Raw genomic sequence first — 14,273 nt, forward strand, 5'->3', positions numbered from 1 at the left:
CAGCCATGACTAAATAGTGAGACCTGTCTCAAAAACAAAGACAAAGCAAAGGCAATAACGCAGCCAGAAGGTGGAAATATTACCTACTTAGTCATCTAAGCTGATTGAAATTGTGAGCCGGGCTGCGTGGTGTACGTCTGAAATCCTGACAAGTCCAAAGCCAGCCTACCAAGCAAAGCCATCTCAAAAAAAGGGGGATGTGGGGTGGGGCAAATAAAGTGTGTGTGTGGGGGGAGTGGGGTTTGAAGGAACTGTTTCAACAGGAAAAAGGGATAGATGTTAGTGTGTAATACAGTATTTCAAAAGTATTTCTCGATTGTTGGTTCTGATAGGAGTTTATCAAACCGAAGTTTAAAATCAATTCATCTGAAACTTTTCACTGCAAAGTGGATCGGAAGCAGATGCATCCAACCCTCTCTCATCCTTTCCTGCCGACAGCCCTGACTCCAGCCATCCTCCAGTTTTCTGCTCCCACTGCGAGCTTCAGCTAACGCTTGGCGGTTGGTTTCCCTCGCATCACCGCTCACACAGCCGACCAACTTGTCATTGCTATAATTACCACACCCCCGTCAGCAGCGCCCGGGCCCGCGTAGTTATGACATCTGTAAACTGCAGCCTCCCGTCTCCACCCCCACCTCCCTCCAAACACCGGCCCGGGCGGTAACCCGCCAACTCCCGGAACGGCCCCGGCCCCGGCCCCGCACGCCCGGGCCTGGGCCACCGCTCTCCGCGCCGCCCGCCCCCGGCCCCCCTTCCCCCGCCTCAGCCTAGCGCGGCGCGCATACTCCGCGCCGCCGCCGCCCGGCGCCCCGCAGTCCCCGACGCCGCTTCCACCGCCGCCCCGCCCCGACCGGCGTTCCCCACCCCCACCCGGCTCCGCCGCCGCCGCCGCGCGGCCGTTAGGACCGCCGAGCCCGTGACGCACGGGAGCGACGCGAAGGGCCGGTCCCCGGCGCGCCAGCACCAGCCCCGGCCGCCGCCCGTGTCCGTCCGCCTTCGCCCCGGGGCCTCCCTCGGGTCCGCGGAGGGAACCCAGAGCCGCCCGCCGAGGGGGAGGGGCCGCGGGGACCCCCCACACACACACACTCACACTCACTCACTCACCGGCTCCAGGCGACCGGTCCCGGTGCCACTGCGACGGTGAGACGCTCGCTCCTCGCCCGCCCGCTACGCCTCTTCCGCGCACAACCTTGACCAGCCGGCGCGCACCACGGCGGCGCTCACCAGGCCTCGCTCTCCGCTGCCGCGCACCGAGCCGCGAGACCCAGTTCAGCCGGCGTGCGCACTGCGCCTGCGTGCGGGGGCCGGCCTGCGCGCCTGCGTGCACCTTTCCGCCGCCCGCCGCGGGGGCTGTCGGGAAGCGGAGTCTCCGAGCGTCCTTTTTTTTTCCCCGGGCGGACGCTCTAGGCTATAGGACCGGCGGAGGAAAAAAGGCAGCGGCCGGGGCGTGGGTCTCTGAGGACGAGGTCTGCAGTCAGTAAGAGTAAAGACACGTCGAAGTTATGGAAACAGATCTGTCCTTACTAAGCTCTTCTAGGATGGACGGATCCCCCCTCTCATCTCTATAGCTACCCTCTCACATGGTAGGTACCTCGCACCGAGCATGCTTATTGGATGAACGACGGCATGGTTGGAGGCTGAGAGAGTATTACAAAATACGTCAGTGTCTCACGGTCAAAGAATTCACATGCAACCCGCTTGCAGGAACCTTCTGGGTATTATCTTCAGCTCCCTCCCATTTTGCCTGGTAATTTATGAGTAACATAAAACATTAAGAAATGAATCTTTTGAGCCTGGCTTGGTTGGTAACGCACGCCCGTGTTCCCAGCAGTAGGGAGGCTGAAGCAGGAGAATGGCGAATTCTACACCGGCATGACTACGTAGGAAGACCTTGTCTCAATAATAAGAATGTTTAGTAAAAGCATTTACTTTGATCTGAGTAAGGGCTCTCAAACAAAATGCTTAGGAAAATGATTGCCTTTCTTTCTGGGGACTAGAGAGGTGACTCAAAAGAACACCTCAAGCTAGCCAAGCAGAGGTCACGGGAGAATCTCACACACAGGACATGGTTTAACGAGACAGTTTAAAAGGGATGCTGAGGAGCAGCAGACAGTGTCAATACATTTATACATGTAAGAAAGAGGGAGAGAAAGGACCACACTGACTGAATCCTGGGCAGTGCAATGTTCCTTTGTCTTGGCTCCAGTGCCGGCTTTAGTAAACTTGACACAAACTAGTCACCTGGAAAGAGGGACCCTGAATTGAAGAACTGCTCCCATGAGATTGGCTTGTATAGCATGCATGGCTGTGGCGTTTTCCTGACTCATGATGGGCCCAGCCCACTGTGAGCAGTGCCACCCCTGGGCTGTATAAGATAGCAAGATGAGAATGAACTAGAAACCACATTCCTCCACGGTCTGTTTTAGTTACTGCCTCCGGGTTCCTGCGTTGAGTTCCTGTTCTGTAAGCTGGAATGCCTGTCCCCAAGCTGCTTTGGTTAGTGCTATCACAGCAATAGCGAGCGAACTAGAACAACTTCCTCCCTCCCTCAGCCTTCCCCTCCCTCTTTCTTCTCACTCCCTTCTGCACACCCCTTCTCCACTAGCAGTGTATTTATACAGTTAGAACTAAGTTTGAATGAGGCAGCTGGGGAAAAAAGAAAGTGTTCTATCAGAGAGACTTAGGGCCATTGTGCTGGCTTGTTTTTATGTCAACTTGACACAAGCTAGAGTCATCTGAAAGGAGGGAACCTCAATTGAGAAAACTGAGCCTCCATAAGATCCAGCTTGTAGGGCATTTTCTTAATTAGTGATTGATGAGGAGGGCCTAGTCCATTGTGGGTGGTGAATCCCTGGGCTGGTGGTCCTGGGTTCTATAAGAAAGCAGGTATGGTGGTATATGCCTTTTTCCCAGCACTCCAGAGGCAGAGGCAGGTGGATCTCTGTGAGTTTGAGGCCAGCCTGGTCTACAGAGCAAGTTCCAGGACAGCCAGGGCTACACAAAAATCAAAAGAAAGAAAGGTTGAGCAAGCCAGTAAGCAGCACTCCTGTGGTCTCTGCATCAGCTCCTGCCTCCACGTTCCTGCCCCATTGAGCAGTTCCTGTCCTGGCTTCCTTCGATGATGCACTTAGATGTGGAAGTATAAGCCCAATAAACCCTTTCTTCCCCAAACTTGCTCTTTGGTCATGGTGTTTCATTGTAACTATAGAAATCCTAACTAAGACAGGCAAGTATATCTGACCATAGCTGAGATGATGCCTGATCATTATCGAGAGCTAAGACTCATTACTCAGAGTAGTCTTCTTGGAGGCTGGTTTATTCCCTAATTCACCTTACTTCTCTGTAGGCATGGACCGTTAGAGTCCCAACAAAAAGGTCTCTTCCCTTTGGCAGGGCCTTCTCAGCCCCATAAAACAGCCAAAGCTCTGCTCAGTGTCTTAGAATCAGCAGTCACCACCGCAGGCTCAGAAAAGCAATGGCAAGTGTCAGGGTCTCTTCCATATCTTACACTACCATGGTACCTCTTCATTAATGTTTTCAGTATTTTCCCGAGTTGTTTTTAGTAGTGGAAGGGTTGACCGCTACAGAAAAACATTGCTAGAAGCATGATGCCTATTCACATTCACTATACAAAACTGATACCATACCATGTGATGTTTTCTGTTTCTGACCATTTTTGTATTTTTTTCTGTGTAACAGTCCTGGCTGACCTGGCATCTGCTTTGTATACAAGGCTGACCTCCAACTCACAGAGATCCGCCTGCCTCTGCCTCCTGTACTATGTACAAGGAAACTGCCTTTTTAATTTAAAAAATTTATGTTTAAGAGTAATTTGCAGGGTTGGGGATTCAGCTCAGTGGTAGAGCGCTTGCCTACCAAGTGCAAGGCCCTGGGTTTGGTCCTCAGCTCTGACAAAAAAAAAAGGATTTTGCTTGTGTGTATTTATGTACACCATATGTGTGCATGCCTGGTATCTGTGGAGATCAGAAGAGTGTACCTGATCCCTGGAACTACAGTTACAGATAGTTGTGCACTGCCATGTGGGTGCTGGGAACCAAACCCTGGTCCTCTGCAAGAGCAGCAAGTGCCCTTAAGCACTGAGCCATCTCTCCAGCCTCAGGATACTGCATCTTTAATATCATTAGATGTAGTAGGCAGAATTCTAAGATAACTCTGTGATCTCTGATTCTTAGTACTGCTCTGTATAATACCCACCCCTTGAATGTCTGTAGGACCCCTTACTTATTCCTAGCCAACAGATAGAACTAAGATGATGGAAGACCTCCTGTGATAACATTTCATTTTGTAATACTTGCGTATTAAGAAACTAAAAATTCATGCTGGCCTTAAGGAAGCAATTTGTCATGTCACTTACCTATAAAAGGACTAGAGAGATGGCTCAGCAGTTAAGATCATTGGCTGTACTTCCACAGGACCCAGGTTCAATTCCCAGCACTCACATGGCAGCTCACAACTGTCTGTAACTCCAGTTCCAGGGGATCCAATACCCCCACACAGATACACCCACAGGCAAAACACCATTGCATATAAAATTAAAGTTAAATATGTTGGAGAATATTATTTTAAGGTGTGTTACTTTTATTTATGTTGCATTTGTTTAACTCTGTGAAGCTGTGTTACTGTGCCTGTGTAAAACGCCTAATGGTCTAATAAAAAGCTGAATGGCCAGTAGTAAGGCAGGAGAAAGAATAGGTGGTGCTGGTAGGCAGAAAGGATAAATAGAAGGAGAAATCTGGGAGAAAAAGAAGAGCAAGAGAAAGAGGAGGAAGCAAGGGGCCAGCCACCCAGCTACCCAATCAGCAATGGAGGAAGAAAGGAAGGAAGGAAGAAAAGGAAGAAAGGTAGGTATACAGAAATAGTGAAATGTAAAAGCCCAGAGGCAAAAGGTAGATGGGATAATTTAAAGATTTAAAAAAAAAAAAAAAGCTGGCTAGAAACAAGCCAAGCTAAGGCCAAGCATTTATGATTAAGAATAAGCCTCCATGTGTGATTTATTTGGGAGCTGGGTGGTAGCGGGTTCCCTAAAAGAGCAAAAACAACCAACAATGGAAATAATTTTTTTTTTAAAGGCCACCCAGTAGGGTCTACAGATGGACTCTAGGACCTAGATAGCCTTTAGCTAGCATTCAATAAGACTAGAGCCAGCCAGGAGGTGGTGGTGTACACCTTTAATCCCAAGCAGAGGCAGATGGATCTCTGTGAGTTTAAGGCCAGCATGCTTTACAGAGGGAGTTCCAGGACAGGTTACAAAGCTACACAGAGAAACCCTGTCTGGAAAAACAAACAAACAAAAAGTCTAGAGCCTGCAATCACAGGAAATGAACTCTGCTAACAGCCTGAGTGAGCTTGAAAGCAGACTCTACCTGACTTGAGCCTTCATATGGTAGGAGCATGCCACTTTGATAGCCCTGAGCAGAGAGGATCCAGGTAAGCTGTGAACACCCTCTTGGCCAAAAGGAACTCCAAGATAATAAGTGGATGTTGCCACTAGGTTTGTGGTAATTTATTACACAGCCATAGCAAACTAAACTAATACACTGGGTATTGCTGGGTAATTTCAACAAGTTATAGTCTACAAACAATATATAAGGTTCCATTTTCTATGCATACTTGCTAACATTTGAAATGTAAGTTTATAGACACTTATCTTTCAGCTATTTTCATCTCTTTGTGAACTGTTTTCATTTTATATATTTGTTACTACTTTAATTATTCTAATATTTTTCTCGTTGTTTTATGAAAGTTTAAACCCAACTGACCAGATAGTTATTGATAAATTTGTTGTTTTGTTTTTTTGAGACAGGGTTTCTCTGTGTAGCTTTGGCTGTCCTGGAACTTGCCCCATAGCCTTAGCTGTCCTCAAACTCACAGAGACCTGCCTGCCTCTGCCTCCCAAGTGTTGGAATCAAGGCCATGCACCACCACCACCCAGCTACAATTTTTAAAACAAGCAAATAAAAGACTGCAGGTTGCGATTGGGAAGAGACCTCAGTCAGTAAAATACTGGCCACTAGGACCTCAGTTCAATCCCCAGCATCCAAGCAAAAGGCCAGGTATGTTGACACAGGCTTGGAATCCCAGCTCTGGGGAGGCAGAGACAGGTGAATCCCTGGGGCTTGCTGGTCAGCCAACCTGGCCTAATCAGCATGCCCCAGAACCCAGTGAGAAATCTTGTCTCAAAAAAGAAAAAGAGAAAAGAAAACCAAGGTGGCAGCTGCTGCAGAGGAACCACATCTGAGGTTGCCCATACTCATGCACATACTTGGGCATGGAGGCACATGTCTTTAATCCCAGCACTCTGGGAGGCAGAGGCAAGAAGATCTCGGACCTACAGAGTGAGACCCTGTCTCAAAACAAAAGCCTCTGCAAGTTGAAGCTGGAAAAAAAAAAAAAAAAAAAAAAAAAGGCTGCCAATCTAACAGACTAACAGATATAGAAATAAAAACAATACAAGTGTAGATATAAAAAGTAGATATTTACTTGGAATTATACAGCCTAGTATACTTCTTTTCTGTTACATATATCCTGTTACTAAAAGCAAAATGGCAACAGGACTGGTTAAAAATGGCAGCTAGTAATAAGTCAAAGAAGGACCAGTTAAGTAACTTACCAAAAAACGTGACAAGATTTGATAATGCTTATATCCCTTTGCTTCAGGAATTTGTTTTAATTCTTCATTGCATTAAGCTTTATAGGATATATTATTCTATATTCTCTCTTTCACACCTGACTTTATTCAGTGGTGCTGGAGAATCAAGCCCAGGACTTCATGCTAGGCAAGCACATTACCAACCAAGCCCTAGCTCCAGCCTCTTACTCTGTCTATAAGAAGAATATAGGCATGATAAAAGAACTAAATTCAATATGTTATCTCTATTAAATAAAAATAATGGCCAGTGGTGGTGGCCCATGCCTTTAATCCGAGCACTGGGGAGGCAGAGGCAGGAAGATCACAGTGAGTTTGAGGCCAGCTTGGTCTACACAGTGAGTTCCTTCACAGCAGTAGTTCATGTTGTTAGTGCAAAGTAATGACATCAAGCTAAATTTTCTCTTGACAAGTACACAAGCATAGAGTACTTAAGGCTTATGTACTGGCACAGGCAGTTTGAAGCCTAAAAATTCATTTAAGTGCTATAATCCCAGCACTTAAAAGGTGGAGGCAGAAGGGTCAGAAGCTCAAGGTTTCCAATATATAACAAGTTCAAGGCTTGCCCAATGGTGGTGATGGTGCACGCTTTTAATCCCAGCACTTGGGAGGCACAGGCAGAAGGATCTCTTTGAGTTTGAGGCCAGCCTGGTCTACAGAGCAAATTCCAGGAAAAAAAACAAAACAAAACAAAAATAATAAAGTCTCACATAACTTGGGCTATGTGAGACTCTTTCTGCAAATAAACACACAAAAGAATTGGTTTTTGGGTTGGAGAGATGGCTCAGTGGTTAAGATCACTGGCTGCCCTTCCAGAGGTCCTGAGTTCAATTCCCAGCAACCACACGGTGGCTCACAACCATCTGTAATGAGATCTGCCCTCTTCTGTCCTGAAGGGACACATGCAGGCAGAATACTATATACATAATAAATCTTTAAAATTAAAAAAAGAGAGAGAGCTGGTTTTCTATTGGTTGAAATATTAAGGCAACTCCACATAGTTAAAAGGGAAGTTTAGGGCTAGAGAGATGGCTCAGAGATTAAGAGCACTGATTGCTCTTCCCGAGGTCCTGAGTTCAATTCCCAGCAACCACACGGTGGCTCACAACCATATTTAGTGAGATCCGGCACCCTCTTTGGGCATGTGGGCATACATGCAGGCAGAATACCATATACATAATAAATAAATTTTTTTGTAAAGGGAGGTTTATTTTGTGGGGTAACTTACAAATAAAGGAATAGGTTACAGGGTCTGGGAAAAGTGAAGTCCAGCGGTGTTCTCTGGAGAACTCTGCTCAGTCTACCTCCAGTGTCCAGGATCCAGGAAACAAGAGAGCCAGCACATCCGGATCTCGGGTCTTCAGGCTACTCTCCCTCAGCTCTGCCTTTTAGGTGTGACAGTTACCAAAGCCTCAATGGGGGTAGCACTTCCAGGTCAAAGCTGGAATAGCAACCCACTAGTTATCACTTCTCCAAAATTGGCTATCTACTTTGTGTGTACAGCCTGTCAATCAGATCCTTTACATGTACAAATTAACCATGCAGACTCTGTATCTCACATACCCACCACTTTACAAAGCACTCTGACACATGTTGTATGTCACCAGAAGTTAAACATCTTTTCTAGAGCTAGGAAATAGCTCAGTGGTAGAGTGCTCACCTAGCATGCCTAAGGCCATAGGTTCAGTTCCTAGGACCACAAAAGATAACAACAGTAATGCCTACCATATGGAAAACCTCTTTCCACAAAGAAAATTGTTGTTAAGCACAGATGTTATCTGAAATTGCAAAAGTGGAGTTAAATTTTAAGTAAGTTTACAGTTTGACTAAAGAAATTCAGGAAGTTCTTTTGGACTTGCTTGCCTTTTTCCGGGGACGTTTTTACAAGTGTAGAACTAATCCTGTTTCCAAAATGTTAGTTTTACCCCTGTGCTTCACTGCATTAACAATGAGCAGCTCAGTCAGCCCACCCCTTCTGTGTTCCACAGGGCTTCTTCACAGATAATCTGTCCGCTCACTCTATGCTTGGTACCACAGGCCTCACACACGTGGATGTGGATACCTCAGTCAACACACTCAGGCCCCACTGTCCTGACAGTGGTCACCCTTTGGCTATTCTTTATTTTTATTATTATTATTATTATTATTATTATTATTATTACTATTACATTTATTTATATTGGAAAGAGGTTTTGTGTGGAGGTCAGAGGACAACTTACAGGAGTAAGCTGTCTCCTTGAACCATATGAATCCCAGGTTTTGAACTCAGGTCATCTGACTTGGCAGTCAGTGACTTTGCCTACTGAACCATCTCACCAACAGCCTCACCCACTTTTTTTGTTTTGTTTTTTTTTTTACTGTGTATATACTAGAGATTGAACCTACAGCCATAGGCTAGCCAAGCACTTTACCACTAGCCTAAATGCAATATAGTCTGTTTGGGGGAGAGCCAAGAGACTCAAATGTGTTCTGCAAATGGACTCAGAACTCCCTAAGTAGGAAATTTGAGGTTTCCAGATACCGAATGGTTGGCTTAGGAGTGAGTATTGCAGTCTCTACATGGTCCTTTCTCTTGGCCTGTGGACTCCTTATCTTATGTTGATGGACCCAGCTACGGCAGAACGAGACCATAAAAGGAACCTTTGTTCCTCAAACAAGGGATCAAGATAAATAACCTTTCAAGCCAGTAGTCTAAAGCAGAGATTTTCTTGTCCAGAATCCATGACAGGACCATGTGATAGAAGAAGCATGTTTCTTTCAAGGAGAATACAGCTTAAAGAAAGACCAGAAGGGAGTGTTCTTGTGGGATGTTGAAGACTGAAGAGCAAGAGGTCAGAAGTTTAGAAGTACAGATAAATAAGATCTCGGAAGTAGGCAATACATAGATGGTGAGGTTAGCCTATTACAAATAGCACCATAAAGCTAAGTTTGGGCCCAGTGGAGGTGGATTCAGTCATGAAAAGAGTTATACTCTGCCTAAAACACACTTCCAGCTCTGTCCCCACTTTACCGTCTTATCGCTGTCTCTTTTGGAAGCTTCCTCCCAGTCTTGATTCCTTTGTCCTGCTCTCACTTTAATTTTTCCACAGGCTGTTGTCCTCCTTCAGTTATAGCTAATCATATTTGTTCACATGCCCACATCTGCCTTTCTGATTATTCAGGACAAAAGGTTTTCAGGGTATTTGCCTTGTTTAGCATCTACAAAGTGACTAAGGATCCTGTAGTGACCAGTAAATGCTCGGTGAGTTACTACTTAAGCCACATGGTGGATGAATGGCATTGGATTTTTGTTTGTTTGGGTTGGTTTTGGGGGGAATTTTTTTTTTTAGGGAGTGGTGGGTGTTTTGTTTTTCCAGACAAAGTTTCTCTGTGTAGCCTTGGCTGTTGTGGAACTCACTCTGCTAACCAGGCTGGCCTTGAACTCGGATCTCTCCTGCCTCTGCCTCCGAAGTGCTAGGACCAAAGGTGTGCACAGCCACACCCAGCACTGAGTGGCACTGTTTGGTATCACTGAATCCAAACTGAGTATCAATCTTTTTGATGTCTTTCCAGTTCACATTATTTCATCTCTCACATAACTACTCAGAGCCAGTTACTCAGACAAAAGTGATTTATTTGAATATCCAAAGCACTTTACAAAATTAGATAGAAAAATCTAAAATCATTCCATTGTCCTATTTTATATTATCATCATCTTAGAAAATAACAGGCTTGATTACTTATTAGAAAAAAAAAGTTTTTGTTATATGTAAAATATTCTTGCTGTTACCTATAAGAAAGGAGATGAAGGACGTCAAGGAGGGAAGAGACAGTCAGGAACAATTTTTAGTTGGCATCTGTCCACCCCAAGCCCAGAGGTGAAGAAGGCATTAAGATGCTAGTATGTGGTTACCTGGTCATTCAGAACAGTTAATTTGTTATGTTCAAGCCACTCTAAGTCACTGACGTCATTGTTTTGTCAATTCACCCAAACCCTGCTGGTTGTTAAAATGACAGAGACTAAACAGGGCTGCCATTTGAGATCTCCCGCCAGGACTGCAGTGAAGAGACCATCTCTAGTCCCGATGAGTAGTCCTGTCCCCACATCTGATGCTGTGACAATGACCTATCCTGTGTACAAATCCACAAATACTGAGGCATCGCCTGTACGCCACTAAAAACAACAATGGTCTCAGGGTTGGAAACACTGTCAACCACGCTGTCATGAGCATCTAAGGCCCCAGGACTCAATGGCGGTGGGGTAATATTTAAGCTACTACCCTGACAATAGGAGCCTGTGAGCACTTCCGCCTCAAACACATAGATTAGCCTGTCTGTGCTTGAGGTTTTCTTGACCTTGTCTGCTAGTTTTTTGAGGCTCTTGGTGAAATGTATGCCGGTTCCATAAACTGGGTCTGGAAGAGAAAAAAAAAAATACGATCTAGTAGATGTCTATTTGGGTGCTAATAGTATTTTCTCTCTAGACCTTCACATAATACCCGCAACCCTAAGTTCCTCCCCTGAGACAATATCACTGATACCTTCAACAATAGTTTTACGTATTAGAATACATCATTAAAATTTACAGAGAAGTCACTAGCTTTCAAAGCAATTTCGCATTGATTAGATTCAATTAATCTGTAATTTGGATAATTTTATTTAAAGCATGAAAAATCTAAGATCCAGACACATTATGATTCAAGTCATTATTAACCAGACAATTAGCAGCAATAAAGAAATCTGTTCTTGGGCGGAGACAAGCAGAAGCAGGTAGGCCTGTGGCGGTGGCCTGCGGAGGTAGATGGGTCCGGCGGCAGTGGCTGACAGGGACATTTAGGCCCAGCGGCAGCTGGCGGAGACATTCAGGCCCAGCGGCAGCCCACAGAGGTGTACAGGCCCTGCGGCAGAGATAATTAGACGGAGGTGGACAGGACCGGCGGCGGCCGACAGAGACATTCAGGCCTGGCAGCGGCCCACAGAGGTGGACAGGCCATGCAGCAGAGACAGGCGGACGCAGGTCGGTGACTTGCAGAGGTGGAAGGGCCCGGTGGCAGCGGCCGACAGGGACATACAGGCCCAGCGGCAACCGGCAGAGACATACAGGCCCCGTGGCAGTTCGCAGAGGTGGATGGGCCCGGCAGCAGTGACAAGCAGAAGTAGGTAGGCCCGCGGCGGCAGCCGGCAGAGACATACAGGCCCATTGGCCGCCCGAAGAGGTAGATGGACCCAGCGGCGGTTGACAGGGACATACAGGCCCAGCGGTGGAGACAAGTGGACGCAGGTGGGCCTGTGGCGGTGGGCCACGGGGGTGGACAGGCCCGGGGACGGAGAGGGGCGGACAGGGCTTGGAGCTGGGACGCCCCTAGCCCCAACACCTGGGGAAGAGGCTATCTCCGTGGGTCGGAACCAGGGCGAGTCTGGACACTCCGTCTGGGGACAACCCAGGGCCCAACTGCTGATCCTGTGAAACCCAACAACTTGGAGGTGTTGGTGAGACTACCCTGCTCAGCTGAAACCCATCTGGGAGAGGATTCAGATGCCTACAGTTTGAAGTCTGAAGAAACAAGATCAGCTGAGGAGTTGACAAATGAACAAAACGTGACCTGGGAACACAGAAGAAGGCGCTACCCAGTCACCAAACCAGATCACCAGAATCATAAGTATATAATTCACCGACTGAAATCAGCTGTCCCTGAAGAAACAGCCCAATAGCACCAATTTAACCAAGAACCCCTACTAAACCAAGACTAAAAATTAGAACAAGAGAGGCACTCTCAGACACAGACACCACCTGCACTGCACAGAGGAAAAGATGAGTAGACGCCAGTGCAAAAATACAGGCAACAACATAAAGACCTATATGGCAACATCAGAACCTAGTGATTCTACACCTGCAAGACCTAAACATACCATGACAGAAGAAACAGAAGAGATCAACCCTAAAAATGACTTTAAGAAGATGATAGAGGCCCTTAAAGAAGAAATAAAACATTCCCTCAATAAGGAAATAAAAACTTTCCTTAAAGAGGAAATGAAAAACTTCCTTAAAGAGGAAATAAAAACTTCCCTTAAAGAGGAAATGAAAAACTCCATTAGAGAGGAAATTAAAAACTCCCTTAAAGAAATGGAAGAAAAAACGAACAAAAAATGGGAAGAAATCAAATCAAGCCAAGAAAAAGCAATTAAACAGATGAAAGAAACATTCCAAGATCTGAAAAATGAATTTGAGACAATAAAGAAAACACATGCTGAGGGAATGCTGGAAATAGAAATCCTGACAAAACGAACAGGAACTACAGAAACGAGCATAACCAACCGATTGCAAGAGATGGAACAGAGAATCTCTGACACTGAAGACATGATAGAGAAAATAGATTCATCAGTCAAAGAAAACACTAAAGACAAAAAAGTCATAACACAAAACGTCCAGGAAATTTGGGACACCATGAAAAGACCAAACCTAAGAATAATAGGGATAGAAGAATGAGAAGAATATCAACTCAAAGGCACAGAAAATATATTCAACAAAATTATAGAAGAAAACTTTCCTAACCTAAAGAAAGAAATACATATGAAGATACAAGAAGCTTACAGAACACTGAATAGGCTGGATCCAAAAAAAAAAGTCCCCTCACCACATAATAATCAAAACACTAAACACACAGAACAAAGAAAAAATATTAAGAGCCGCAAAGGAAAAAGACCAAGTAACATATAAAGGTAAACCCATCAGAATAACACCAGACTACTCAATAGAGACTATGAAAGCTAGAAGATCATGGACAAATCTCATGCAGACACTAAGAGACCACGGATGCCAACCCAGACTATTATACCCAGCAAAACTCTTAATCACCATAGGCGGAGTAAACAAAATATTCCAGGATAAAACCAGATTTAATCAATACCTGTCTACAAACCCAGCCCTACAGAAAGCACTAGAAGGGAAAATTCAACCCAAAGAAGCTAAACACATCCATGAAAAATCAAGCAATAGATAATCCCACACCAACATACACCACAGAAGAAACAAGCTGGTGTAGCTATCCTAATATCTAGAGAAAAAGGATGTTTCAAAAGAGAAGAAGTCTTGTGGCAATGCCTCAGTGGTCCAGGTAACTACCAGAACTCGGAAAAGTTGGTTGAATTTGGGATTGACTGGGAGGCCAAAGATTTAAAAAGCAGAAGATTCTCTCAAGACACAAGTTGTGTGATAATAGTGTGTTTTGTGTGTGTGAATGAGAATTTGTAAATGTTGAATTCTAGGCTTCGACAATCATTGTCAGTGCAGATTAAGCTGCAAGTATTTATGCTTTAAAACTTAAATTATAAAGCTAGTTACGTCTTTCTAACAACTAGTTTTAATGTTTATGAGCATATTTTACCTACATTACCTTTTCAGGATGTTGAGAAAGATGCATCACAAGCAAAGGCTGGAGGCTGGGGGCTAGATGGTTTTGAGGAAGAGGTCTTGGTGGACTCTTTCATAGAGCAAAGGGAAGCAATGCCTTCTGGGAAATGAGCTAAGTTTTAATCTAGTCTTTAGGATTAGAAGTCAAAAACAAAAATATTAAGGAAAGGAAAACCTAATTGATCTTTGAAGTATTGTTATGTGGAATTGAGTGGG

At 45.2% G+C, this 14,273-nt stretch overlaps 2 protein-coding genes across 5 annotated transcripts in view; both read right to left on the minus strand.

The window, feature by feature from the left end:
- Kpna1 (karyopherin subunit alpha 1) overlaps positions 1-1,241 on the minus strand; it is a 67,686-nt gene extending 66,445 nt beyond the window's left edge. The window contains exon 1 of the mRNA XM_028862652.2: positions 1,105-1,241. The gene's annotated coding sequence lies outside the window, so the exon portion shown is untranslated. The remainder of the gene's footprint in view (positions 1-1,104) is intronic.
- A 9,018-nt stretch (positions 1,242-10,259) lies between these two features.
- The window catches only part of Parp9 (poly(ADP-ribose) polymerase family member 9), a 37,641-nt gene continuing 33,627 nt past the window's right edge, over positions 10,260-14,273 (minus strand). For all 4 annotated transcript variants that reach the window (XM_028862649.2, XM_028862647.2, XM_028862648.2 and 1 more), the window contains exon 11: positions 10,260-11,061. In XM_028862649.2, coding sequence (XP_028718482.1) covers positions 10,667-11,061 — 395 coding nt within the window. In that variant the 3' untranslated portion in view covers positions 10,260-10,666. The remainder of the gene's footprint in view (positions 11,062-14,273) is intronic.

The sequence above is a fragment of the Peromyscus leucopus genome, chromosome 12, assembly GCF_004664715.2.
Source record: "Peromyscus leucopus breed LL Stock chromosome 12, UCI_PerLeu_2.1, whole genome shotgun sequence".
NCBI lineage: Eukaryota > Metazoa > Chordata > Mammalia > Rodentia > Cricetidae > Peromyscus > Peromyscus leucopus.